The sequence below is a fragment of the Epinephelus fuscoguttatus genome, linkage group LG24 (assembly GCF_011397635.1).
Source record: "Epinephelus fuscoguttatus linkage group LG24, E.fuscoguttatus.final_Chr_v1".
Classification (NCBI taxonomy): Eukaryota; Metazoa; Chordata; class Actinopteri; order Perciformes; family Serranidae; genus Epinephelus; species Epinephelus fuscoguttatus.
Window position 1 is genome coordinate 21,810,096 of NC_064775.1, and position 26,116 is coordinate 21,836,211.

At 42.9% G+C, this 26,116-nt stretch overlaps 2 protein-coding genes across 2 annotated transcripts; both read left to right on the forward strand.

Moving 5' to 3' along the window:
* The first annotated feature begins 4,199 nt into the window (after positions 1-4,199).
* LOC125884979 (general transcription factor II-I repeat domain-containing protein 2-like) lies at positions 4,200-6,029 on the forward strand. Its single transcript, XM_049570320.1, is given in 1 exon segment — positions 4,200-6,029. A coding segment is annotated over 1 exon segment (1,827 nt). The 3' UTR covers positions 6,027-6,029.
* A 6,533-nt stretch (positions 6,030-12,562) lies between these two features.
* On the forward strand, positions 12,563-25,512 carry LOC125884640 (uncharacterized). Its single transcript, XM_049569617.1, has 5 exons — positions 12,563-12,631; positions 23,929-24,074; positions 24,532-24,644; positions 24,804-25,022; positions 25,128-25,512. Exons 1-5 carry the CDS (start codon positions 12,563-12,565, stop codon positions 25,430-25,432), a joined length of 852 nt encoding a protein of 283 aa, XP_049425574.1. The 3' UTR covers positions 25,433-25,512.
* Positions 25,513-26,116: the final 604 nt, after the last annotated feature.

Sequence of the window (26,116 nt, forward strand, 5' to 3'; positions counted from 1 at the left end):
AAGCAAGGCCCTTGCTATATGTATATATATATATAAATATATATATATACAGTACAGGCCAAAAGTTTGGACACACCTTCTCGTTCAATGCGTTTTCTTTATTTTCATGACTATTTACATTGTAGATTCTCACTGAAGGCATCAAAACTATGAATGAACACATGTGGAGTTATGTACTTAACAAAAAAAGGTGAAATAACTGAAAACATGTTTTATATTCTAGTTTCTTCAAAATAGCCACCCTTTGCTCTGATTACTGCTTTGCACACTCTTGGCATTCTCTCCATGAGCTTCAAGAGGTAGTCACCTGAAATGGTTTTCCAACAGTCTTGAAGGAGTTCCCAGAGGTGTTTAGCACTTGTTGGCCCCTTTGCCTTCACTCTGCGGTCCAGCTCACCCCAAACCATCTGGATTGGGTTCAGGTCCGGTGACTGTGGAGGCCAGGTCATCTGCCTCAGCACTCCATCACTCTCCTTCTTGGTCAAATAGCCCTTACACAGCCTGGAGGTGTGTTTGGGGTCATTGTCCTGTTGAAAAATAAATGATCGTCCAACTAAAAGTAAACTGGATGGGATGGCATGTCGCTGCAGGATGCTGTGGTAGCCATGCTGGTTCAGTGTGCCTTCAATTTTGAATAAATCCCCAACAGTGTCACCAGCAAAACACCCCCACACCATCACACCTCCTCCTCCATGCTTCACAGTGGGAACCAGGCATGTGGAATCCATCCGTTCACCTTTTCTGCGTCTCACAAAGACACGGCGGTTGGAACCAAAGATCTCAAATTTGGACTCATCAGACCAAAGCACAGATTTCCACTGGTCTAATGTCCATTCCTTGTGTTTCTTGGCCCAAACAAATCTCTTCTGCTTGTTGCCTCTCCTTAGCAGTGGTTTCCTAGCAGCTATTTGACCATGAAGGCCTGATTCGCGCAGTCTCCTCTTAACAGTTGTTCTAGAGATGGGTCTGCTGCTAGAACTCTGTGTGGCATTCATCTGGTCTCTGATCTGAGCTGCTGTTAACTTGTGATTTCTGAGGCTGGTGACTCGGATGAACTTATCCTCAGAAGCAGAGGTGACTCTTGGTCTTCCTTTCCTGGGTCGGTCCTCATGTGTGCCAGTTTCGTTTGTAGCGCTTGATGGTTTTTGCGACTCCACTTGGGGACACATTTAAAGTTTTTGCAATTTTCCGGACTGACTGACCTTCATTTCTTAAAGTAATGATGGCCACTGGTTTTTCTTTAGTTAGCTGATTGGTTCTTGCCATAATATGAATTTTAACAGTTGTCCAATAGGGCTGTCGGCTGTGTATTAACCTGACTTCTGCACAACACAACTGATGGTCCCAACCCCATTGATAAAGCAAGAAATTCCACTAATTAACCCTGATAAGGCACACCTGTGAAGTGGAAACCATTTCAGGTGACTACCTCTTGAAGCTCATGGAGAGAATGCCAAGAGTGTGCAAAGCAGTAATCAGAGCAAAGGGTGGCTATTTTGAAGAAACTAGAATATAAAACATGTTTTCAGTTACTTCACCTTTTTTTGTTAAGTACATAACTCCACATGTGTTCATTCATAGTTTTGATGCCTTCAGTGAGAATCTACAATGTAAATAGTCATGAAAATAAAGAAAACGCATTGAATGAGAAGGTGTGTCCAAACTTTTGGCCTGTACTGTATATATATATATATATATATATATATATATATATATATATATATGTAGGGCCTTGCTTTAGAGAGGTCGCCATCTTGCACCGCCATGTGTGTAAGGCAGCCTGAGCGGACAATCCAGCCAGCCAGAGAACGCGTTTCGCGTGTATAAATAAACCAACAAAGACAGCGGAAGGAAGGAAGAAAGAGGAAGAAACAGCAGAGAGTGTTAGTAGTTCGTCGATAGAGAGTAGTGAAAAGTTTTTTTAGTTATAAAGTTTGCGAATGGACCACACTTACCACGCAACAGGAGAGAATGAACCCGAACCGTCATCTGCGAGGAAAAGAAGACGCAACTTCACTCCTTGTGATGCAGTCTCTGCGGCGCTTTTCCTCCTGATGATATATCTCCCCAACGATGGTAGCAGTAGCATCGAATCCCATTCTGTGCATTCAGCCTCTCTTCTCGCCCGCTCAGCATCCAACACATGGAGTTCCTCATCTGTATGCTCCGGCTCAAACAGGTATGGCTCTGGGTCTGTGTCCACTACAAGAAACTCTTCAAAATCGCGTTCAAAGTCGTCCATTGCAGCTACTATAGTCCGGAGATATTGCTAGGCTAAATAAACAGCTGAGCTCTGTTTACAGGCTACGCTGTCAGTCAGTGTGCAGGCTGGAGATTGGCGGAGCAGAGAGGGGAGGGGGTACCCGCTTGGTACTGTAAACGAGTATGTGTGTGTATGAAGTGTGTGTGTTACGCTAGAAGAGTCAGGGGGATTTATTACAATATCGTAACATGGCTTAGATTTCCAAATAAACATTCACCTCATCGCTAGATAGACCTACTCCTGAAAAACTCATGCGCAAGGCTTTTTGTCCCTACGAGGCTGCTGTCATTTACCCGACGGGAGGGGTGAGCGAGTGAGCCCTGCAATCTAGAATTTGACCACTGATGTCACTGTTTTCAACCCATTTTACACACTGGCCCTTTAAGCTAAGATTCCTTGCTAGGAATTTTTAGGCTAAGTTAGGAGCTCTCTGAGAGGACTCTGAGAATCTTTGTGAATACGGGCCTAGGTGTCTTACCTGAGAGCTGGTCCTTCCACTTTCTTCATCCATCATCTCACATAACTCTCCTCTGCTTTGTCCCCCCCACCTCTCTGTCAGGAGTCTGTTCTGATTGGTTTGTGTTAATTAGTCACACAGGGGCTCATTTCGCGGCTTTTGTGTCACATGGCTCCTGTGCAGGTACTTTTTGTGACAGTGGCAGCTCATTTCTAGGTAAGAGTCAACTTCTAATTTCTTTTCTGCTACAGTGCTGACCACTTTTTTTCTCCGTTTCTTTTCTTTTCTTTTTCTTTTCCGTCTCTAGTACTGTTCTAGTGTGAAATTGTTGTCCACTCTTTTTGCTAAATGTGAAACTGTAGCCCACTTTTTTTCTGTTTCATTTCTGCTAAAAAGTTATTGAGTGTTTTTTTGTTCTAGAGTTAGAGGAGGTGGACTTGAAGACTGTGCAAGTGAAACTATCCATTGTTTCTGTTTAAGGACGAGTGGAAGTCCACTTTTGCTGTAAAAGGTCCTTTACTGTAAAAACTTTTATGGAATTTATTGTGCTGTTTTGCACAACACAGTTTAGGTATAGCGGTGCCATGGGAAACATGTACCCAACTTACTGTGTACTTGTGTAAACAGAGTATACTTTTTAATTATGTATTATATGTTAATATTTTTTTAAAGATAATACAATATGACAATATGTCAGTATAGGTCTGACAAAAGACTTAAGACTTAAGACTTAAGACATATAAAGACTTATATGTCTAACCTCATAGCCCTTTCATTTTACAGTGAAGCCCACCCTGTGAGGCAGAACCAGCCCATCCCCAAGAACCCAAGGACATTATAATGTTTGTTCGACCAAAGTGCCATCTCCCACCAAACCCCTTGAGCTCAAAATATTTCAGGAAAGAAAGAAAGAAAGAGACATTTCACAAAGTTTTGGATATGGCTGTTTATCAACTTATTATTTTATTTATTATTTTGCCCTTTCACTACACGACCAGCGTGTGCGCTGAAAATAATCTCCCATATGAAGAACTATTATATCTTTAAACAATCAAGTGTGACTCTTAATTGTGAATTTTCCCTTGCCTCTGAGAACTTGCAGCACATGGAGATAGAGTGGAACATTGTGCCTCCAAATAGAGAAGAAGATGACAAGATCATTATCTGGTTGACTGGAGGCATGTTATATAATGACTTATATGATCCTTTAAAGCACATATGTCAAAGTCAAGGCCCGCGGGCCAGATCCGGCCCGCAAATGAATTATCTATGGCCCCTGGGATGATATTTAATTACTATTGAAACTGGCCCGCAGGCCGCAGCTGCCCGCTGGTGTTTTGCACGCACCAACACTACATTCCCCACAATGCAACGGTAGCCCGCGAACTCACTGCAGCGCAGCAAGCGGGCCTCGGCTTCATTAGGCTGCTCATCAGCAGTCAGAGCAGATGTCAACTTTCAGCTACCCCCTCCCCAAAAATGGCTAAACGGAAGGTGGACGCTGAGAACAGGGGGTTTCAAGCCAGGTGGGAGGCAGAGTACATGTTCACGGAGGTAAAAGGCAAACCTGTGTGTCTTCTGTGTGGAGAAAGTTTGGCTGTAATGAAAGAATATAATCTAAGAAGGCACCATGAAACGTCTCAGAAACACAAAGACAAAGACAAGAATATGAACACGGAACAAAGGCTACAGAAGGTGGAAGAATTAAAACGAGGTCTTAAGTCCCGGCAGGCTCTGTTCACAAAAGCCATATCACAAAGCGAGGCTGCTGTCAAGGCTAGTTTTATTGTGGCAGAAGAGGTCGCAAAATCAGCCTGGCCATTTACAGAGGGAGAGTTTATCAAAAACTGTATGCTTAAAGTTTGTGACGCAGTGTGCCCAGACAAAAGGCAACTATTTTCAAACGTGAGCCTGAGCAGAAACACCGTTGCTGAACGTGTAGACCAGCTTTCCACCAATCTAAAAGAACAGCTTGTGGGAAAGGGAAAAGATTTCATCGCATATTCCCTTGCTGTGGATGAGAGCACCGACACATCTGACATTGCCCAGCTGTCAATTTTCATCCGTGGAGTGGACTCCAGCCTGAGCATAACAGAAGAGTTTTTGGCATTACGTCCTATGCATGGCACAACTACAGGACAAGATCTGTATGAAGAGGTATCCAGATGTGTAAATGAGATGGGGCTGCCTTGGGAAAAACTCATGGGATTGACAACAGACGGAGCACCCGCGATGTGTGGGCACAGGAGTGGATTGGTGGCAAGGATGCGTGAGAGGATGCGGGAGGAAAACGTCACAGATGAGCTGACAGCTTATCACTGCATCATACACCAGGAGTCGTTGTGTGGCAAAGCCTTGAAAATGGAACATGTAATGAGCACCATAACGCGAGCAGTTAACTTCATCAGAGCCAAAGGTTTAAATCACCGCCAGTTCAAGGCATTTCTGGCCGAATTAGATACAGAGTATGGTGACTTGCCCTGTCACACAGAGGTGCGATGACTAAGCCAGGGAAAGGTGCTGCAAAGATGCTTCGAGCTGCGTGAGGAGATCTGTCTGTTCATGGAAAGCAAAGGGAAAGACACAACAGAGCTCCGAGATGAAACGTTCCTGTGTGAAATGGCGTTTCTGTGCGACATCACGAGCCATCTGAATGTGATGAACCTGCAGCTGCATGGACGAGGGCGTGTCATCTCTGATATGTACAGTACAGTGAAGGCGTTTAAAACCAAGCTGAGTCTGTGGGAGACGCAGATGCAGAAAGAAAACTTGAGCCACTTTCCCAGCTGCCAGACCATGAAAGAGAAGCTCTCTACCGCTGTGTTCCCGAGTGCACAGTTTGCTGATAAACTCAACATACTTGCCGCTGACTTCCGACGCCGATTTGCTGACTTTGAAGCCCAAAAAAGCAGGTTTGAACTGCTCAGCAATCCTTTTGCAGTTGACGTGGAAAGCGCACCACCAAACCTACAAATGGAGTTGATTGAGCTCCAGTGCAATGACACACTGAAGGAAAAATATGAGAGAGTGGGTGCTGCTGAGTTTGCACGTTTCATCCCCGACACAATGCCCCAGCTGTGCATCCAAGCTGCTCAGACGCTCTCTATGTTTGGCAGCACATACCTGTGTGAACAACTGTTCTCTTTGATGAAGCTAAACAAAACATCACACAGGAGCCGTCTTACTGATGAACACCTTCACTCAATCCTGAGGATTTCCTCAGCTCAGAGCCTGACCCCGAACATTGATGAACTTGTACAAAAGATGAGACACCACCAAGTATCAGGCTCAGCCTCAGACAAGTGAGCATCACAGAGCATTAAAGTATTTTCAGTTTTTAATTCAGTTAAATTTTTACATTTGTTTCTACAAGACGTGTTTTTTCTTTGAAGGAAGTATTGTTTTGTCTGTGTGCCATAGATTTTTGTATTTTATTTTATTGTATTTTATTTATTTATTTATTTATATTTATTTTTCAGTTGAATGGACTCGGGGAAAATTGCAGATAAGAGCCATGAGAAAGAATACAACTGATTTGATTTATTTTTTTAATTTTCTCATTTTACTATTTGAAAGCAGTGATTGGCAGGATCATAGAGCAGCACAATAATGCATTTTCAGTTTATAATGCATGCAATTTCATTTATGCATTTATCTTGATATTAAGGAACATATTTTGTTTTTGAAGGACATTTACTTTTTTGCTATTTGCCTGTTGAAAATGTTTTCCCTTGAAATTACTGACAGAGCCATAAGAAAATATTGCTTTATTCATTTAATCATTAAATAATATACACTGTGTTAGGTCTTGGTTCAATAGGCTATGTGCAATCATTTCAATATGTTTTAATAAACACTAAACCAGTCCGGCCCTCAGCTTGTAGCAAATTTGGTTTTTTGGCGCTCTGTGATATTTGACTTTGACATCCCTGCTTTAAAGGGTATGGTGCACTTCACATATCCTGATCCCCAAAATGGTGATGCTTCATTAACCATCAAGGACCTGAGGCTGATAGATACGGGGACTTACCAATGCAAGGTGAAAAAGTTACCTGGGATCGACAAGACATTATCCTGACTGTAATGGAAAGGCCATGCAAGCCAGTATGTTACATGGAAGGTGAAGCTAGGGCTGGTAAGCGTGTAGTGCTGAAATGTAGATCCTCACAAGGTACCCCCCCTCTGAAATACAGATAGTCAGATGTTGCAACGTGACACCTTTGTTGACACTATTGGTGGTACCTTGTATTTACCTAAGATCACACAGCAGGACTGTGGAACTTACCTCTGTACGGTTGAAAGTCTTGTCGGTATGGAGGACTGTGAGGTTACACTCAGTATTACATCACCGCAGACCATGAGCTATGGACTTGAAGCTATGACAGCAGCTGTACCTACCGCGGTTGTGGTCATCATCGCTGCCATTACCGTGATTTGCTTTTGCCGCAAAAAAAAAACGAACAAAGAGTTGTCTAGCAATGAAATACTGGAAGATGAACTTTCTCCCCGCAAATGGCATTGAAGGGCCCAGGGCAGTGCACAGGTGAGGAAAACTTTGGTAAAATGAATTTCTACCTGTAAGAGTGTTAGTCATTTGTCAGTGTTAGTCATCTCATTGCATTTCACATGGTATGTTTAAGAAATGTCAGTGATCTGATGATTTGTTCACAAAGAGGCATCTGGTTGTATCTAAGAAGGTGGATGAAGGGTTCAAGAAAAAGGACAAAGAAATGTGGCAAGAGGACAAGGTCATTGAGGAGGAGGACCTTGAGATTAAATGTCAAAAATGTATAAACAATTTAAGTGAATGCATGTCTCTGTTTTATGATTTAGATAATGATGTTAAGACAACATAACTGTAAACAGATGTGGGGTCTACACAAAGATGTAGGGTCACGGGACTTGACTGTAAGAAGTTACAGTGGTATAATCCCATGATCCCATGATGTATTGCTCCAACAGACAACTCTGATGAGGCACGAGAGCATGGACAGACGTTTTAACAGTGAAGACAAATACACAGACTATGAGATCATTGAGAAGGAATTTGTGAGTAACAGTCAAATATGTATAAAAAATGACAACTTTAAACAACTGGAGGGTCTATATGGAGATGTAGGGTCACAGGAGCTGATTGTGCTAAGATGTCGGGGCTGTTACTGAGATGATAGGTTTGACCCAACACCCTGTTCTTTACATGGCACATTTAAGAAGCTACGGTGCTATAATCATGTAATGTTTTGCTCTAATACACAACAATGGTAATGTATGAGGATACGCAGGGAGTGCTCAAGAGTAAGGACAAAGAGATGCGGCAAGAGCACAACATAAATGAAGAAAAGGACCTTGTGAATGACAGTCAATATGTACAATGAATATTATGCAAATGCATGTCACTGTCCCATGATTTATCTGATGCTCTTAAGGTCACACAACTGTAAAAGAAAAAAAGGAAGGGTCTATAGAGAGATATAGGGTGACAGGACCTGACTGTACTGAGATGTGGGGTTTGATACTGTGATAAGTGTGACCTAACAAACTGTACTTCACGTGGTACCTTTAAGAAATTACAATGGTGTAATCATTTGACGGTCAAATATGTATGAAAAATACAGCGATTGCATGTCTCTGGAATTTCGGTTATTCATAAACTTGTACATATGTCTAAATCAAAATCATGTGGAGGTCTTGCTTCATGTATTGTCTGATCAGTGAACTGTTTATTATATTCTAATTATTATGAAAAAAAAATGTTGATGAAAGCTTTACCTGTTTTGACATTTGAACAGGAGAAAACTATTTGAGTCTGATTTCTATCTTCAGAAACATGGTGCAGCTATGGGTATGGTAATCCATTCTCATGATCATGTTGTGTTCTGGTGCCGTTATCTGCACGGCATATTTTTAATATGGAAGGCCTCACTAGAAACATTCAGTCATTTTCTAGAGTATATTAACACACTAGTACCCTGTATCAAATTCAGTGCAGAGGTGAGCAAAACTGATGTGGCATTTCTTGACACCAGAATAACACTAAATTCAGGTTGCATATTTTCTACTGTATACACTAAACAAACTGACCATAATAGCCTTCTACATGCATCTAGTGCACATCCTATTCCTCTAAAGAGGGGCGTTCCATATTCACAATTCCTAAGATTGAAACGCATTTGTTCTAACAATTCTGATTTTGAACAGAGGGCCAAGGAAATGTATGACCGTTCCCTCCTTCGCTCATATCCTAAGTCATGGTTGGATACAGCCCTTAATAAGGTACGCCATGTTGATGACAATCCACCAGCACACAACAGAGATAAACAAAAACAGCATTCAATTAAGTGTGTTACAACATATTACACAACATATTGCAAGCGTAATAGCACTTTTGTCAGTCATACTACTGGCAAAAAGTATGATATAAGACAGTCTTCCACATGCAGTTCTAGTAACATCATATATCTAATTTCATGTCCATGTGGACTTCAATATGTTGGCAGAATGACAAGACAAAATAAAAACAAGGATAATTGAACACAAAAGTGCAATTAGGAGGGTAGATGAAAAATCCTCTATTGCTCATCATTTCAGAGATGCTAACCACCCTGTTTCCTCTCTCACCTTCTGTGTTATCCAGTAGATTAAAACACCACGTAGAGGAGGTGACATGGAACATCTTCTTTTACAGGCAGAGTGCAAATGAATATTTTATCTCCAAACTCCGCATCCAAACGGTTTAAACGAAGAAATGGTATTAAATTGTTTTATTTAGAACCCTTGGGGTAGTGTGCCATGATCAGGGATGAGAAATGTGTCTTTCTATCCTTCTATATATTTTGTAATTGCTAGTTTTAAAGCTGTTAGTGTTGATCTAAAATCAGGCCTCTTCTCTTAGTAATCTGATGATGCTTTAATATGCTATAATAGCTTTAGATATCATCCATGCACCGATTGACTCTGCCTGTAGCAGGGTTCTATTGGCAACTCTCAAAAAGTCCAAAAATACAGTTTTTGGCTTTTTATTTTGCCGGCCTCCCAAGGTGCAAATTGTGAATTATTTACAAAAACAACCAGGAAAAAAAATGCAAAAAAAAGTTTGAATACACAAAAAAAAACAACTGTTCTTCAACAAACCTCTATAGTCAGGAAAACCCAGCAAAGGGGAAAAACCTCACAGTCCAAAGCACAAAGAAGTCCAAATGATGTTGCCTTCTCTGCAACCAGATCAAGACTCCCCTTACCTGGGTTGAACTGCTCCCTTTAAACCTGAAGCCACACCCCTCAGGCATAATAATACATGGGAAAAATCGAATAAATTCAACCCTCCTTCAAATGAGGGGTTAATCATTCTGGATACCCAAACGTCATACACAGAAATTATATACATATTTAGACATATTCCCTTTAAACACCAAAAACCCATGTATATACAGAAAATTAATAAATAAGCAAAATTACCGTCACGTTAATCATGTGACAGGTCATGTGACCATGGAGATGCGCAACGCTTCACACATTTATACCAGAAGAGCAGTGCGCCCCGGTTTGACAGACTAAACAGGAGACACGAGGCGAACACTCATCACACTGTCACCCGGTAAGTCATGGTCCATAAACTGAGAAATGTATGCATGAAAGAGGAACGTAGTGTACCAAAGTGTGCACCCTTGGTTGCGCTACTAAACAGCAGGGAAAGAGGGAAAATGGAGAGATGCATGAGTCATTTCATGAGACAGAAAGGTAGCGGAGGGGGAGTGGGTATTGTGTGTGTGCGTGTGTGTGTGCTGCCCGTAGTCAGTGCCTCCTCCTCCGGGAGGTTGGCGCTGTGCAGCAACCTGGAAAGGTAATCTGCCACCACATTGGCCTTCCCTGATTGGTGACGGATGGCAAACCTGAAAGGCTAGAGGGAGACATACCACTGGGTAAGGCGGCTGTTGTGATCCTTCATGGAGTTGATCCAGGTGAGAGCCCGGTGGTCAGTTTCCAGATCAAACTCCCATCCAAGTAGATAGTACTGCAGACTCTCCAGCGCCCACTTAATGGCCAGACATTCTTTTTCCACAGTGGAATACCTGGTCTCACGTGGCTGCAGCTTGCGGCTCAGGTACAGGAATGGATGTTCCTGCCCAGGGTCTCCTTGGGCCAGGACTGCTCCAAGGCCAACTACAGATGCATCCACCTGTACCAGGAACCTTTGGTTGAAGTCTGGGCTTTTAAGTACAGGAGAAGAACACAGGTGGGCTTTCAGTGTGTTGAAGGCTGTTTCACAGTCATCTGACCGGGTCACTGGGTTCCTCTGGTCCTTGCTGGTCAGTGTTGTGAGTGGAGCTGCAATGGTTGCAAAGTGGGGCATAAACCGGCGATACCAGCCTGCCAAACCCAAGAAAGACCGTACCTCCTTCTTGGTGCGGGGTCGAGGGCAGTTTTGGATAGCTGCCAACTTATCCACCTGCGGTTGCACCTCCCCTCGCCCCAGTTGATAGCCAAGGTACCGTGTCTCCTGCCGTGCCCACTCACACTTGGCAGGGTTGAGGGTCAGCCCTGCCTTTTGGATCTTCCCCAGCACCAGTGACAGATGTCGGACACGGTCCTCCCAGGTGTTGCTGAAGATCACTACGTCATCAAGGTAAGCGGCACTGCAGTGGTCACAACCCTGGAGAACTTTGTCCATCAGTCGCTGAAAGGCGGCTGGTGCCCCATGCAGACCGAATGGCATCACTGTAAACTGGAACAGCCCTGCTGGTGTCTGGAAGGCAGTGTATGGTCGGCACGACTCCCCCAGAGGCACCTGCCAGTATCCCTTGCACAGGTCAAGGGTGGTGATGTACTTGGTGGCTCCAATCCTCTCCAGCAAGTCATCGATTCTTGGCATGGGGTAGGTGTCAAACTCAGAGATGGAGTTGAGCTTCCTGAAGTCTATGCATATCCGGAGGGACCCATCTGTCTTGAACACGATGACCACCGGACTGCACCACTCTGCGTTGGAAGGCTTGATCACTCCAAGCTTCAACATCTCCTCCATTTCCTGCCGCAGCTTCTCCACAAGCTGTTGGGGTACATGGTAGGGCCGTTGGCAGATGGGCCATCCATCCTTCAGGCGAACGACATGCTCAGCAAGAGTGGTTCTCCCTGGGCTAGCAGCAAAGAGGGAAGGGGCCTCCTTGAAGACCTGGAGGAGCTGTGCAGCCTGCCCTGGGGAAAGGTGGGTCAGCGCAGGAGGAGCAGGGGTGCCAGCCATCGGTAGACCTTTGGGTCCAGTCTCCACTTCATGCTCCATATCCACCTCCCTCACCAGCAAATTGCTTCCTGGAGCTTGGAGAGGACGCTCCTTCCATTCTTTCAGAAGGTTCACATGGTAGGTCTGTTTGGCTTTCTTCTTGTCCAGATGATGGACCTCATAGGTAACTGGGCCCATCTTCCAGGTGATGCTGTATGGCCCCTGCCATTTCGCCAAGAGCTTGCTGTTGGAGGAAGGGAGAAGCAACAGAACCTTTTGGCCAGGCTGAAACTCGCGATCTACAAATAGAGCACAGGTGTGGGATTTGCCCTTTAGGCAGACTGAGGATGGCTGTGTAGCCAAAACGTTTCTGGTCAGTTTTCTTTTATTTCTTTTTGTTTTTCACACTATGGTAGCACTTGTTATATATATTTGTATATATTTTTGATGGACCATTAAACATGCTACCTCAACATCCACCAACCTCTGGAGTGGACAATCCATTTTTCTGATCAGTGTGCGAGCTTTTCCTGCTTTGAACAGGAGAAAACTGCCCATTTTATCTGTATGAGCACCTTCAATATAAAATTGTACAAATTTCATGATATGTCTTTTCAATCAGATGCCCATGAAAAAGGATGTGCCAGAGATTATTGTCTGCAGCCCTGAGGAGGAGGAGGGCCATAAGACAGATGAGGTAAGATCATCATCATCATTGTGGTCAGTGTAATGTGGTGGTTCTGTATCCAGCTCTTCATGGCCAACCGAATTTGTTTCTTTTACTATCGACAATCAGTAGCTACGTCAGATGTGTACTCTGAGCCAGGACTTGTTTCCTTGATGTTGACTGGCTAATGAATGCAGATGTAATGAATCAAGTGTCAGAGTATGGTGAAGTGAAAAATCTTCAGTGCTGTTGGTGTCAATGACCAGAGAGCAGTGATTTAGTATATATTCATAGTTTGGTAGCCTGAGACCTTTGCATGTTGAATGCTTGAGCTATTTTGGTTTATGTGTTACCCTTGAATTTAAAAAAAAAAAAAAAGTCAAGGGCTGGATCGATGAAAATGATGTGAAAGCCAGGGAACAGTCAAAGGTAAGCAGCAATATTGCTATAATGCCAAGTGTATTTATTATTCATGATTTAATTCACACCAAATTAGATAAGGAAAACTAAAATCATACAGAAGATTTGTGGATCTTGGTAGATTTCACTGGACTATGGTTGGCAGATTCTCCCTACTTTCAGAGAGAGCTGAGGACTCAATGATTTACCTGCAATATTTTCTGTTATATATGACAAAGGTCACACGCATAGCATGAGTGTTTCACTTTTGTGTTACAGAGAAAAAAAAACATTTAAGACTCAAAGGACGAGGATGAGGACATCCAGGGGCCACACATTTGAAAAACTATATGTGAGAAAAAAAAAACATTGTTTTTGTTTATAGTTCTGCTCCAAATTCAGACATGTGAATTTGTGTTTAACAGTAAATGGTAAAACATTCATGAATGAATGAGTCTTTCTTGTCATTGTACAAAAATGTACAACGAAACTCCATTTCTGTCAGAGAAAGTACAACATATAACAGGAGAAAAAAAGTCCAACATATAAGAGGAACAGAAAATGATGTAGCAGCAAGTAAAACCTAAAGTGTTAGGTGCAAAGTGTCAGTGCAATAAATTATGCAGAGATAAACTGTATATAAAAAAATAATAAATAAATAAAATACAGTTGTCATAAATAGGACAATATGTATATATATTTTCTATTTTGGGGTGACTGGGGTAATGGAGGCCACAGCTCTTGGATAGAAGCTGAGTAGCTTTGGTGGTAGTTTGGCCCACTTCAGTTTCCTCGGGAATAAAGAGTCTCTGTTGGGCTTTCCTGACCAGCTGTGAGGTGTTGTTGGTCCATGTCAGCTGGTTTGTCAATGTGACTCCCAGAAATTTCAGGTTTTTTACCTCCTCCACCATATCCCCATGAATGTGAAGGGGGGCGTTCAATTTGATTTTAGTCCTACAGCTGATGTGAATAACGTCCACAGAGCGTTACCCGCGAAACGTTGATCTGACGTCATCGAACCCACTTCCTTGTTTAGTATGGAGGACGCAGGAAACATGTTTTTAAAATGGGTCGATGCTTTATTTGTTATTATGTGATTGCTGAGAGTATTTAGCATTACTGTCATGAATATCTGCCCAAAAGAAATTGTATTATTTCATTAAAACAGAGAAGAATGCACTGAGATAATTTGAATCGCACTTTAGTTTTTGAACTGCCTTTTTTGTTTTACATTTACAGCATTTACAACATACTTAGCCTGTGCATTTTCATCCTGCTTACTTTAATTTTTTATCCATAGATATCTGTTAAATTATGGTTACTCAGAAGAATGCAGGGTTTAGCCTTATTTGTGATTAATGTGATTGTTTTGTTTCATATTCAAACAAACAAAAAAGTACTTAGATTTTTGTATTTAGATTCACTCCTCATACTGACTTGAGGTCAAGCAAAGTACAGTGTTACCAAGGCTGTGCTATGTTTACTCGGAAAGGCAGCACACTTTTGAATTTATACCATATTACTTTATTTTTGTGCACTCAGGTTATGTCTGGGTAGGCCTACTCAAAAAAGAACTTGATTTTGCATTGTTTGGCAATGTTTACTGTGAGCTGTCAGTGTACACTGTTTTATATGATGTGATGGCTCAGACATTCATAATGTCTTCAACTGATGTTTTTGTATCCTGCAGGTGCACATTTGTGTAATAAAGCATATTTTATTACATTTTCTGTACTCCTTGAAATCTTTTGTTTTTTGGCTCAGTGGCTTAGTTCCCTTCATTTTAATGAATTGTTGAATTATGAAATGCCTAAAAACACTGGCACTTTCATCGCAACTTTTCAGAAAAGCTGCCGTAAATTTGATGCCACCTGGAGATCGACTCGGAGTTTTTTGCATTAAAGGCTCTTAAGGCTAGATGTTGGGTTTATGAGCCTTTACATATTGAGAAGCTGGTCTTGAGTGACTTCTTGAAATTTGGGGTCAATTTTTGGGCACGTCCTGATGTGGTAGATATACAAGTCATGTGTCCTAGGGCCACCATATACGTTAGTTTTTACAAAAGCTAGTGCAATACACTTATATTTGGCTGAACAGGCCTCAGTCATACACTTGCACAGTCTGTTAGTCACAGTCTACAGATACTGGCTAATGGCTTATTGAGCTTCTTAAGCCTCCGCCAGTGGGGGAATAAAGGTAAATAAAGTTTTTTGCTACAAAGTAGCATTGGATGACCTGTGCCGGACACTAAATTGAAACACTATGGTTCAAGGCCACTACAAGACCCCTGAAAGGGACTAGCCTTGGGGCAGACGCTAGAAGGTTGGGCTTCAGAATGCTGGACGGTAGGGTCTCTGTGAGTTTTCTGTTAGTGTTCGATGCCACCTGGAGATCGACTCGGAGTTTTTTGCATTAAAGGCTCTTAAGGCTAGATGTTGGGTTTATGAGCCTTTACATATTGAGAAGCTGGTCTTGAGTGACTTCTTGAAATTTGGGGTCAATTTTTGGGCACATCCTGATGTGGTAGAGACTTCCTTTTGATAGGAAGTCTCTAGCACCTTCCTATCAAAAGTTACTCACAAATGAAATCTTGACCCAGAGGGTCATTGGTGGCAAACTGCCCTTAAAGGGATAGTGCACCCAAAAATGAAAATTCAGCCATTATCTACTCACCCATATGCCGACAGAGGCCCCGGTGAAGTTTTAGAGTCCTCACATCCCTTGCGGAGATTGGCGGGGGCAGAGGCTAGCACACCTAATGGCTGACGGCACCCCAGACTAACGTCCAAAAACACATAATTGAAACCATAAAATATCTCCAACATGCTCATTCGTAGTGATCCAAGTGTCCTGAAGCCCTGACATAAAAAGTTGTTTGGAACAACGTCAAATGAACTCTGTTTTTAGCCTCACTGTAGCCTGTAGCTCTGACTGCTTCTCTGTGCTCCGCGTTCACGTGCACGTGCTTGCGCGAGACCAGCGAAAGCATGAGCTTTGCTCACCTGTGTTTACATCACATGGCACGTGCACCGCAGGGGGAGACAACAGTAACCACAGTAGCTAAAAGATAATTTGCACTACGGTCTTTTAGCAAAGGACAGCCCAACATGTCTGAAGACTTTGAAATTGAGGAGGAACAGCATTTCTTTGCTGAGCCGTATTTGTTTGAGCCCGAGTATACGGACAGAACTCAGGCTAATGGACAAAGCAGCCGCCGCAGCTCATGAGCCTAACCCTCAGCCAGCCGCAGAATACCGGAGTCGAGCACTGGAAACCTGGTGGTGTAGTTGTTTCAAATGCAAAGCAATGCCAACGGAGAAGGAAAGTCTTTGCTGCTCAGACTGGGAATTGGCGATGCCTGCACTTGAGAATCTGGACATCAGTACTGACGAGACTGCTGCTCTTCAGAGACCGTGCATCACCGATCACCCTGAGCGCGCACACGTGATCGCAGAGCACAGAGAAGCAGTCAGAGCTACAGGCTACAGTGAGGCTAAAAACATATGATGTTTTTCGAAACAACTTTTTACGTCGGGGCTTCAGGACACTTGGATCATTACGGATGAGCATGTTGGAGATATTTTGTGGTTTCAATTTTGTGTTCTTGGACGTTAGTCTGGGGCGCCGTCAGCCATTAGGTGTGCTAGCCACTGCCCCTGCCGATTTCCGCAAGGGATGTGAGGACTCTAAAACTTCACCAGAGCCTTCCTCAGCATGAAGGTGAGTAGACAATGGCTGAATTTTCATTTTTGGGTGCACTATCCCTTTAACCGCTATTCCTAACCCCCTAACCAGAGTGTCGGTGGGAGAAAAGTATCGCTGCTTACTGTATTTCACAGACGCAGACTTTTAGACGCCTCAGCAGACTCACACGCAGATTACATTTCAAAATAAGTGAGTATGACAGTTACCGAGTCTGCGTTAGTTTCCTCCACCTTTAACGTCCCGTTAGCGGTTGAACGGTCAGATTTAACCGATCAGTTCGGTTTGAGAGTCTCCGCTGCGCCCAGGTAACCAGTGAGTTAACTAACCACCCATGAACATTTCAGATATGTCTCCTGCAACAACACTCTCCACATAGAGATAAACAATAGAGAAGACAAAGAGAGCAAGTACGAGGACAAAGAGGGAAAGAAGGCAGGGGGGTCCAGTCTGGCGGGGAGTCCTACAGGGTGATGGACCATACACCAGTCTTGTCCCCTAATCCAGGGGACAGGACTTTGAGTCCCCTACTCCTAACCCTCCTAATCCTCATCGAGATAGTTTAAACCCCTAACCCATTATGGTCGAAGTGAAACCACTGAATAACTTAGTCCGACTCTTGTATCTTTACATTTTCACACTGATGTTGCTTGATTGTGTTCAGTTAGTGTATATCCAAATCAGTGTGAGCCAGATTTCCATAAAAAATATTTGTACCTCTGCTGATCAGATGAAGTTGTTTTGAAGCAGTGTAATTGCAGCCATTTCCTCACACTACAGCACCTATAGCATTTGCATGTACATACCACGCACACATTGACACACTCATGCTCAAACACTCCGCTGCAGAAACTAAACGTTAACAGTTAAGTTATCTCCTTCCCCTTCATCTCATGCTCTCTTCGCTTTCTTTACATTCATCCCCTCACTTTTTATTTTGCTCTTTATCTTCTCTTTTCTTCCTGCTCAGAGAAAAAGAAGAGGGGGCATGGCCGGGATTGACTGAGCAATAACAGATTTGTGATGCCCTTAGATGTCTGGGGCAGATCACCTGTTCCCACAGTGTATACGTTAAATTAACAGAACAGTTTCAGTGAGACTGGTGAGGTCCGTCTGACACAAGTTTCCTCTCAAGCTCCTCCCTCATTGCTCTCACCTCCTGGTTATCATCCCTAGTTGACAGATGAGGCAGGGGGAGTCATCGAGATCAAAAGATCAATGATGGGAATCACAACAGAATGATTGAGGTTGTCTGTGAAGGCCGACACTTTGGGACTGGTTGTGGGTGGTGCTTGTTGTCTGGGCAGCAAAGTCCGTCTCCCTTTTTGTTGGCTATGAGCTCATAGGGTTAAAATCGGTTAAAAACTATAAGACGATACATTAAAAAGATTTAAAAAGTTTTAAAAGACTTATTGAAATTCATATAAAATGACAAATATTCCAGTTAAATTCATGGTAATAAATTAATGTGAGCATTGAAAATGACAATATTTCATATTATTTACATCTCAAAAGGTTAGAAACAGTTAAAAACTATAAGACGATAAATCATTTAAAAACATTTACCCTTCCCTTACCCATCCCTATGTCTGTAGCTTTACATGAGCCTCATTTGCTCCCTGTACTTCGACGAATGCACATCGACACAGTCTACAGCTGCTCCTTTTCTAACCCAGCCTCGTTTCATCCCTGGACTTCGACCAGTCAACATCGACAGAGTCTACAGCTGATCATGATGATGTATTGGCCAGATGAGTTGTCTATTGCCGGGGCCATGAACACTGGGACACCTGTTGGACAGTGTCAACAGGTGCCCCAGTGTTTCAGACTTCTTGCATGTGGACATCCGCATTCCAATTCATGCAGTGCATGTTTTGGAGCCAAGATGCCACCTTCAGTTTAATTACGATGTTGATGGTGTCGTGATTGAGCTGTCTAAGATGGTTGGCATCATGGGGGGCATCCACCACCTTCTGATGCCAAAGTTGGATACTGGGCCACTTTTTGATCTCAGCACTACTGTTAGACCGCTTGCCAGTGTTTGGGTTTAATGGGTGACCATGTTGACTGCAGGAGCTGTTGAAAACACAAAGACAACAGTTAGCCTAGGTGTTCTCCTAAGCCTTTAATTTTACTTTAATCAATTTCAAATATAAACTCATCTGTGTTTCATATTGACATATATTTACATGCGTTAAGCTGTGCTCAACACGACTCATTTTCCTCTTGTAATGTTTCTTATAATGTGAGAAACACACACTACCCAAACAGGCCATCATAGATTTTTAAGGATAGAACCTGACATCCGCACTCATCTCCGCTCCTCTCACTCACACTTGAGCACCCATCCAGGGCCCCGGAGGTCAGGCCCGGACCATAGGTGAGTGGATCCCAAGTCTCGAGCCCTGCCTGGGACAATGGGTGGCAGGTATACGCCTTTGTTGCGTCTAGTCTGCCTTCTCAAAAGAAGAAGAAGAAGAAGATGTGAATCCCTTTTGTTTGAGACCATGGGTCCATCCCAAGTCTTTTATTTTTATAGTGCTACTGCTAGCTCCTCGCTTGAACTGGAAGTTGTTTGAGGTCCGCCATCTTCTAGGCCGTCCCAAGTCCCAAGTTATTTGTGCAGCGAGGAGCTAGCGCTAGGAGCTAGCAGCAAGCTTTAAGCAGCTACGAGCTAGGATGGTCGAGAGCTTCCTATCCGGAAGAGTTTTTCAGCTGAACGCCATGACGTATAAATACCCGCCCTCTACATCTGGCACATTTGAACGAGATGGCGGAGAAACAGCACAAGTGTAACCATTACATGCATAATTTGCAATGAATCGCTGTAATTCACGTACCTACTTCAAAGAGTAATGATATTTCATGCAAGATTGTTATGTTACAATTAGGTTTATTTCAGTCACAACCCGTTGCGTTGTTCATCGGACTGTCGGTGATGTGCGGCTGCTACATGCAAAAGTGTGTGACCAGAGTCATGACGGCGGGGGGTGGGGACTACTGTTTTGGTCAGCGAATATCAGCCGCCATCATCAGGAATGGACGTCGCTTCACATGATGCTTCAGTGGAAAGGACGTCTCATGTCTCTTAAACCGACAATGCTTGCTCATCGCTCCTAGCGCTAGCTCCTCGCATTTTTTCCTAGGCGGGAGGGGCTAAACAGCTAGCAAAGTCGGCTAGGTAAGATAACTAGCAGTAATTTAAGAGACTTGGGACGGACCCCATGCTGCAAGGTGAGTGTGTTTGCTGATCCTGTGAGTTTATCTATCTCCTTTAACGTTAGCTAATATCGGAGTTATGCTATGTAGCGTGTGAAATAGAGTATGGTGAATGTGCTAGGAAAGGTAGTATCCGCACTGTTTCTACCTGGAGTGCAGGAGCTAAGTCTGATACTTCAAGCTACTGAGATGCTTGACCCAGAGTAACCTGGTTGACGCGCCTCGCTAACTTACTGGTTTCTTACACTAACGTAACCGTTCTTGATGTTCAGTAAAGGAGTCCGGACGCTGGTCCTCTGATGCAGTATAAAACACATTTATTCCGATTTCATTGACAACTGATCGAACAAAGAAAACGCCGGCAGTTAGCGCCACAGCGGTCAAAAACCTTTTGCCCTTCCGGGTCAAACACCTGACGACAACAGTGACGTAGCTACCTTTATACCTGAACCCCAGGTAACAACACAGCAACACCCATCACACACAGAGTGAACAATAATTCATTGTTTCATGATCACAATAACATATTTGGCTCCTATATGGAGCTCGCATGTACGGAGCCTGGATGCTAGAGATCACTGTCTAGCCTCCTGGAGGTGTCGTGGGACCAACTAGACAAAACACTGGTGAAAGGAGGTTCCCACCTGATGACCCCAAAGACATGCTAGTTATCACTGCTCACTGGTCTGTATAGTTAAGACTTGCCATAATAGTTTATCATAGGGCTTAGGAGGTTATTCACTGAGTGCTGATCCTTTCTCTAGAGCACAAACTTCTTGTGTTTATTTGAATTATTTTGTCCCTGAATGAACATATCAATTTGGGTACCCTTTGTCCCTAGAAATGGTATACCCAAAATTATATCAATTGAGTTATAACTTGAATGGGGGCAAATAATTTTTAGTCATGTCTTTGATTTGCAGAACATGCTTTGCCAAGAGGCAGCAACGCCCCACCTGCAACCCCCCAACCCCATCAGACTCCAGAACAAATGGTAATAATTAAAGATATAGATACAGTTTAATATGGTCCAAAGGTTACAGAGTGTAAATTATTGACTGGTTATTACTGTAATGTTTTCAGAGGAAAAGGAGAAAGATATTTTTTTAAAAAAAGAGAAGGAAGGCGAGGGAGGTGATTAAGAAGAAGAAGAAGAAGAAGAAGAAGAAGAAGAGCTGCTAAAGCTCCGCTGGATGTATTTGAATGTGCCCTCCTCATCCTCCCTTCTTTTAACCTCAAGGTCGACCTGAATGAAGAGGAGACCATCCTGAACATTCGACGTTTACACAAGGTGCTCAGGCTGTTGCTGCGAGAATGGTCTGGCTGCAGACCTCCACCGTGAGGCTGCTTCCGGTGCAGGCTCCTCTCTCAGGCCACCTCCAGTGTCAGGCCCTGAAATAACAAACTTGTGCGTTTCCAAAAGGACTCCGGCATTTTCATCAGTTTCGTCATTACAAGTGAAGGACATTTGCTATTTGACTGCTGCCCAGTGCTTAATTTGTAAAATTAGAAGTAGGTGAACACTTTGGGCCTCTGAGAGAGCAGTGTTCCCCCAGTCCCAAAAGTCGGAGAACACTTTTTTAAGCGGCACCCGAGCAGCCTCACTGCGCAACTCCGAATGGAATGGTTGTGACATCTAGTGTTGTCACGGTACCAAAATTGAGACCCACGGTACGATACCAGTGAAAGTATCATGGTTCTGAGTAGTATCATGATACCACAGCAAAAATGAGGCAGATGTGCCTTTTGTCATTTATAAAAAGATAAATCACTTTTCTATAATACATCAATGATATTTCAATGGAATAAATTACTTATTGACTTATTCATACTTCAAAAACAGCATCAATAAGTGATTAACATAGGGGGGATTGAAACAAAATAAATACATAAAATAAAAATCAACCAGCCACCCTCCTCCTCTGACAAGTTAAGAACAGTCCCTTCATAAGCAAAGAACAGTCCCTAAAGTGCGGTGAGGTTTGTGGACCGTTACCCGCCACAAAGACAGAAATGTGAATGTGACATGCCACATACCTGTTTACCGTCACGGCTCAGTTGTCCAGGGCAGTCATGACACCAACGAAAGAGGAAATTACTGGACCTGGAGTCGGACTTCTCTGTCGCCACTAAGCCGTTATCTTGCGTCGCGGAGCCGCTGTAGGCTAGTCGCAAATGCAAATAAAATGCTCGCAGGTAGAGCTCTGTGGAAAACAAATCACTGCCGACAAATAAAAAGTAATAAATAATAACTTTCACTGCTCAAAGATGCTCACATGTCTGGAAAACAAACCACTACAGCAGCATATTGAGTGCCAGGTGGCCAGCGTGTGCCGTTATTGGACAGTGCATGGACAATCTTGCGATTGGACTTTAAACTTATCCCACAGTAGTGGTACGTGAGGCACTATAGTACTACGGTACTCCACCCTGCAACACTAGTGACATCAGCCAATACTCTATGTAGTTTTGGATGCGAAAAGTTCTAGACCCATGCAAATTAGTTCCGGAACGCACCAGGGCCTTTTCTGAAAAGATCCTGGTGTGTGTTCCAGTACGTTCCGGCTCAAATTAAGCGCTGCTGCCGCCGTGTCTGACTTTTGCTAGTTGACTACCACTGTGACAGTAAGTGACAATGACAATTTATATATCCCAAAAAATGAATGCACGGGTTGCATATGTTTGCCATTTTACCAGCCACTCTATGCACGTAAATTACAGAATGTTACATATGTTATGCTAATGGTGGATAGCAGTTGACTACGATGCTCAGGTTATTTAAATCTAAAGGTGACCGTGCTTTTGCCATCAGGGCCCCTCAACTTTGGGATGACCTGCCTGAGGAGATAAAGCTCGCAGAATCAGCAACTTCTTTTAAATCACTTCTTAAAACTCATTTCTACAGACTTACTTTTATGTAATGTTATCTTTTGATCATCTTTCTAGTGTTTTTCTTTGTCTTCAGCCGCCGTCCTCTTAAGGTCAGATCTGTTATTGTTTTCTCTATCATGTCTTTGCTTTGCATTGCACTGCTTTTGCTTTGTCTGTCAAAGCCCTTTGTAAACTCTGTTTTTAACCCTTTGATGCACAACATGGGTCTTAAGTGACCCGACTGAGTTTTTATGTTCTTTATCTTTGCAACAAATTAATTTCATCATTCAGTATTCCAGGTTTTCCTCAGTTAACTTGTTTTTGATCATTATACATCCTTATTTTATGTTTTCCTTTCTTACTTTTTGAATAAAAACTCTTTTTGTATCACTACCCTTCTAATGCACAACATGGGTCTAAAATGACCAATATCCATTTTCTATGTTATTTCATGTATGGCTGAGTGTTTCTATGATATATCTTTGAAATAAATGTATTTTATCATTTATTATTCCAAGTAATCAGTAAATATCTTGTTTTTGTTTAGCACAAATAGGTCAGCATTTGGCGGGAGCCTGTGAAAGTTGTTTGTTTGCAAGTAGGAACATACTTACCTCGGACAACTATTCACAGCTCAGCACAGCTCCCTTTGCACATCTGATACATGTAGCCTAAGACTTGTTTTACAAGTGTTCAAACATTACTCTAAGAAAATATTTGATGATAATTGTGAAATATAGCTGTACATATTATTTGATAAGGTTTAGGTTACCTTGAGAGTGAGTACATTAGAGTTCCTCTCTTGAATAAAAAATTCTCTTCGCAGAAGTAAGCTATCTATTAGTAGTTGAGAAAAATATAATAAAAATTCAGTAAAGCTAAGTAACACTGCAGAGCTACCAGACTGTGCTGCTACTAGTTAAAGCGCATGTTCTAGAATGAACCACCCCCACCCCATAATCAAATTATTATTATAGTGTTAAGTCATTTAATTTTAAATCACACTTGGAGGACACAGTGGTCATCAGTGCAGAAGAGGATAGGGTGAGTTGAGCGTTTTTATTTTAACATTAAAGTCAAACAACATTTCCGCAAGATTTGAAAAACCAGCTTGGCATTTCCTTTCCCACCGACAGTGGTTTGATGCCTATTTCACGGGCATCAGGCCGCTCTGCCTGAAGAGGCAAGCTCAAGTGCAGGGTGACAAGGGCTGCTTCTTCGTTGGAAAGAAGGGAGGTGCCGTGGCCAATGTCATGTCCGACTTGGACCGTCTCTGGAACCAGTGAGTGTACTTTACATTTCTTAAACCGGCTTGAGGCAGTTTCACTCGTTAAGTGACCAGAACTAGCAGGTTGCTTATGTAACTTGTAACTGGTAATTATTAGTCCTAGTATTGTTAGTTAACTTGTTCTTACACGTCAGACAAGGCATATTGCAACCATTGAACATCAACAGCTCTGACTTAAAACTTCCTTTTCTCTCTCTCTGTTTTTCTTTTCCCCCTCTATTCTACGACACAGCTGTAAGAAAATCACTGTCTGGTACGTGCCAGGCCACGGGGACGCCCTCCAGAGACCAAAGGTAAACATTGTCAGTTTCGGTGCTGACGTCAACACGTCTAGCATCACAACTACCTGATGGTGACATGTGCTTTTCTTTTCTTGCAGTTCTCTGTCTGTGAATGCCCCACCTGAGGACTGATTGGAAGCTTTTATCAAAGACTTCCCCATAACACTCAGAGCCCTCGCCCCCTCCAAAGATGACCGGGTCAGTGCCGGATTTGGGGATGACCATTCATTTTACTTCAAGTGGAGGCATACGCAACTGGAACAGTGTGTGCTGCATGTCTCAGGTAGGCACCGGCATTGTCTTTGTCAAACAGGTACTGTATGCTGTCTGTGAAAAATGCTTAGTGTCTTCCTTTGATTGCACTCACTCACTCACTCACTCACTCACTCGCTCACTCGCTCACTCACTCACTCACTCATGCACTCACTGTTTTTCTTTCCAGCTTGCTGTGGCAGACACCGACCGACGGAAGAAAAAGTGAAAGCTATTGTGGCCAAGGAGAGGTGGGAGAAAAATGTCCCCAATTTCCCAGACGTCCTTCAGGTGTGGGTCTCTCTTTTAAAGACAGCCATTGAAGATGACGAAGCCATTATCAAGTCAGTGGTTGAGCAAGAGTGGAAGGGGATCAACTTGAAAGATTTTGGAGAACCAAAGGGCAAAGGTGAGGAAAGACAGAGAAGCACAATGCAAACGTTCCTGTAATGACTTTGCCATGGCAGCAACATAACAGCTTTTTAATTTTTTTTTCTTTCGCTCTCCTACACAGGCATCTTCGCCACCATGCCGTTCTCCAAAGGGGATGTCGTCTGTGACTATCACGGGAAGCTCATCTCAGAATCAGAGGGGAAGAAGATGATGGAAGAAAAGCAGGAGGGAATGAGCTACCTATTGTTCATCTTCAAGGGCAGGCTAGACACCAAGCTATGCATGGATGCGGAGACGTTCCCCTGTGAGTGTCAACCTGGGAAAGAGACCTTTGGCAGGCGCATGAACCACTCTGGCAAGGCTTTCAACGTGAAGCCTGAGGTCTTCCACTTGAGCTGTCCGGACGGACAGAAGGACACTTTATAATAAGAAGACTGAGCTTGTGCATCATTTGTTAATAGTTCCTTAGGTAGTTTTTTTGGTATATAGTTAGAGATAGGTGGTTATTTGTTTGTTACTTTGTTTTATTTTGCCCTTTTTTCATTTTTCTTTTGTGGTCTGTTAAGATTTGTTGTTGCTGTTGTTGTTGTTATTAAGTTTCTCTCATGCTTACAGTTGGTTCAGTTTGTGTTGTTTCGCGGTCATGTTTTAAATAAATGTTTTCGCTACAAAGCACAACGCCTTGAAGTCTTGTTAACATAAGATTGACATGGAAAGGGTTACAAAAAAGTGCAAACTCAAAATAACTGTCTTCTCAAACTTGTTTATTGGAGAAACAAAGGGTTTAAACATTGAAAAACGTTACTGGAGTAAAAAGCCACGCATAAAACAATGCATGTGAAACATTCCTTAATCTAACTATTGTCTTTGTGTTGATATGAAAGCATTTCCATTTAATTTGAGGTCAAAGTGACTACTTTTTACAACTTTGCACTATTTTTTAACGGTTTGTAGGTGTAATTGCTTCTTTTGTCCACTAGAGGGAGGCAAGTGACCACATATCACAACAGTTTCTCTGTGTTGAAGTCTGGGATCATGTAGCACACATGGTGAGAGACAGCATTGTGTGGCCTTAAACTCAACCCAAACCCTATTCTGATATTCACATTA

Coding starts and splice junctions, on each gene's coding strand:
- LOC125884640 (XM_049569617.1), top strand. CDS start 12,563: ATGAAAAAGGATGTGCCAGAGATTATTGTCTGCAGCCCTGAGGAGGAG. Junction 24,075..24,531: donor TTGGACCGTCTCTGGAACCA/GTGAGTGTACTT, acceptor CATAACACTCAG/AGCCCTCGCCCCCTCCAAAG. Junction 24,645..24,803: donor GTGTGTGCTGCATGTCTCAG/GTAGGCACCGGC, acceptor TTTTCTTTCCAG/CTTGCTGTGGCAGACACCGA.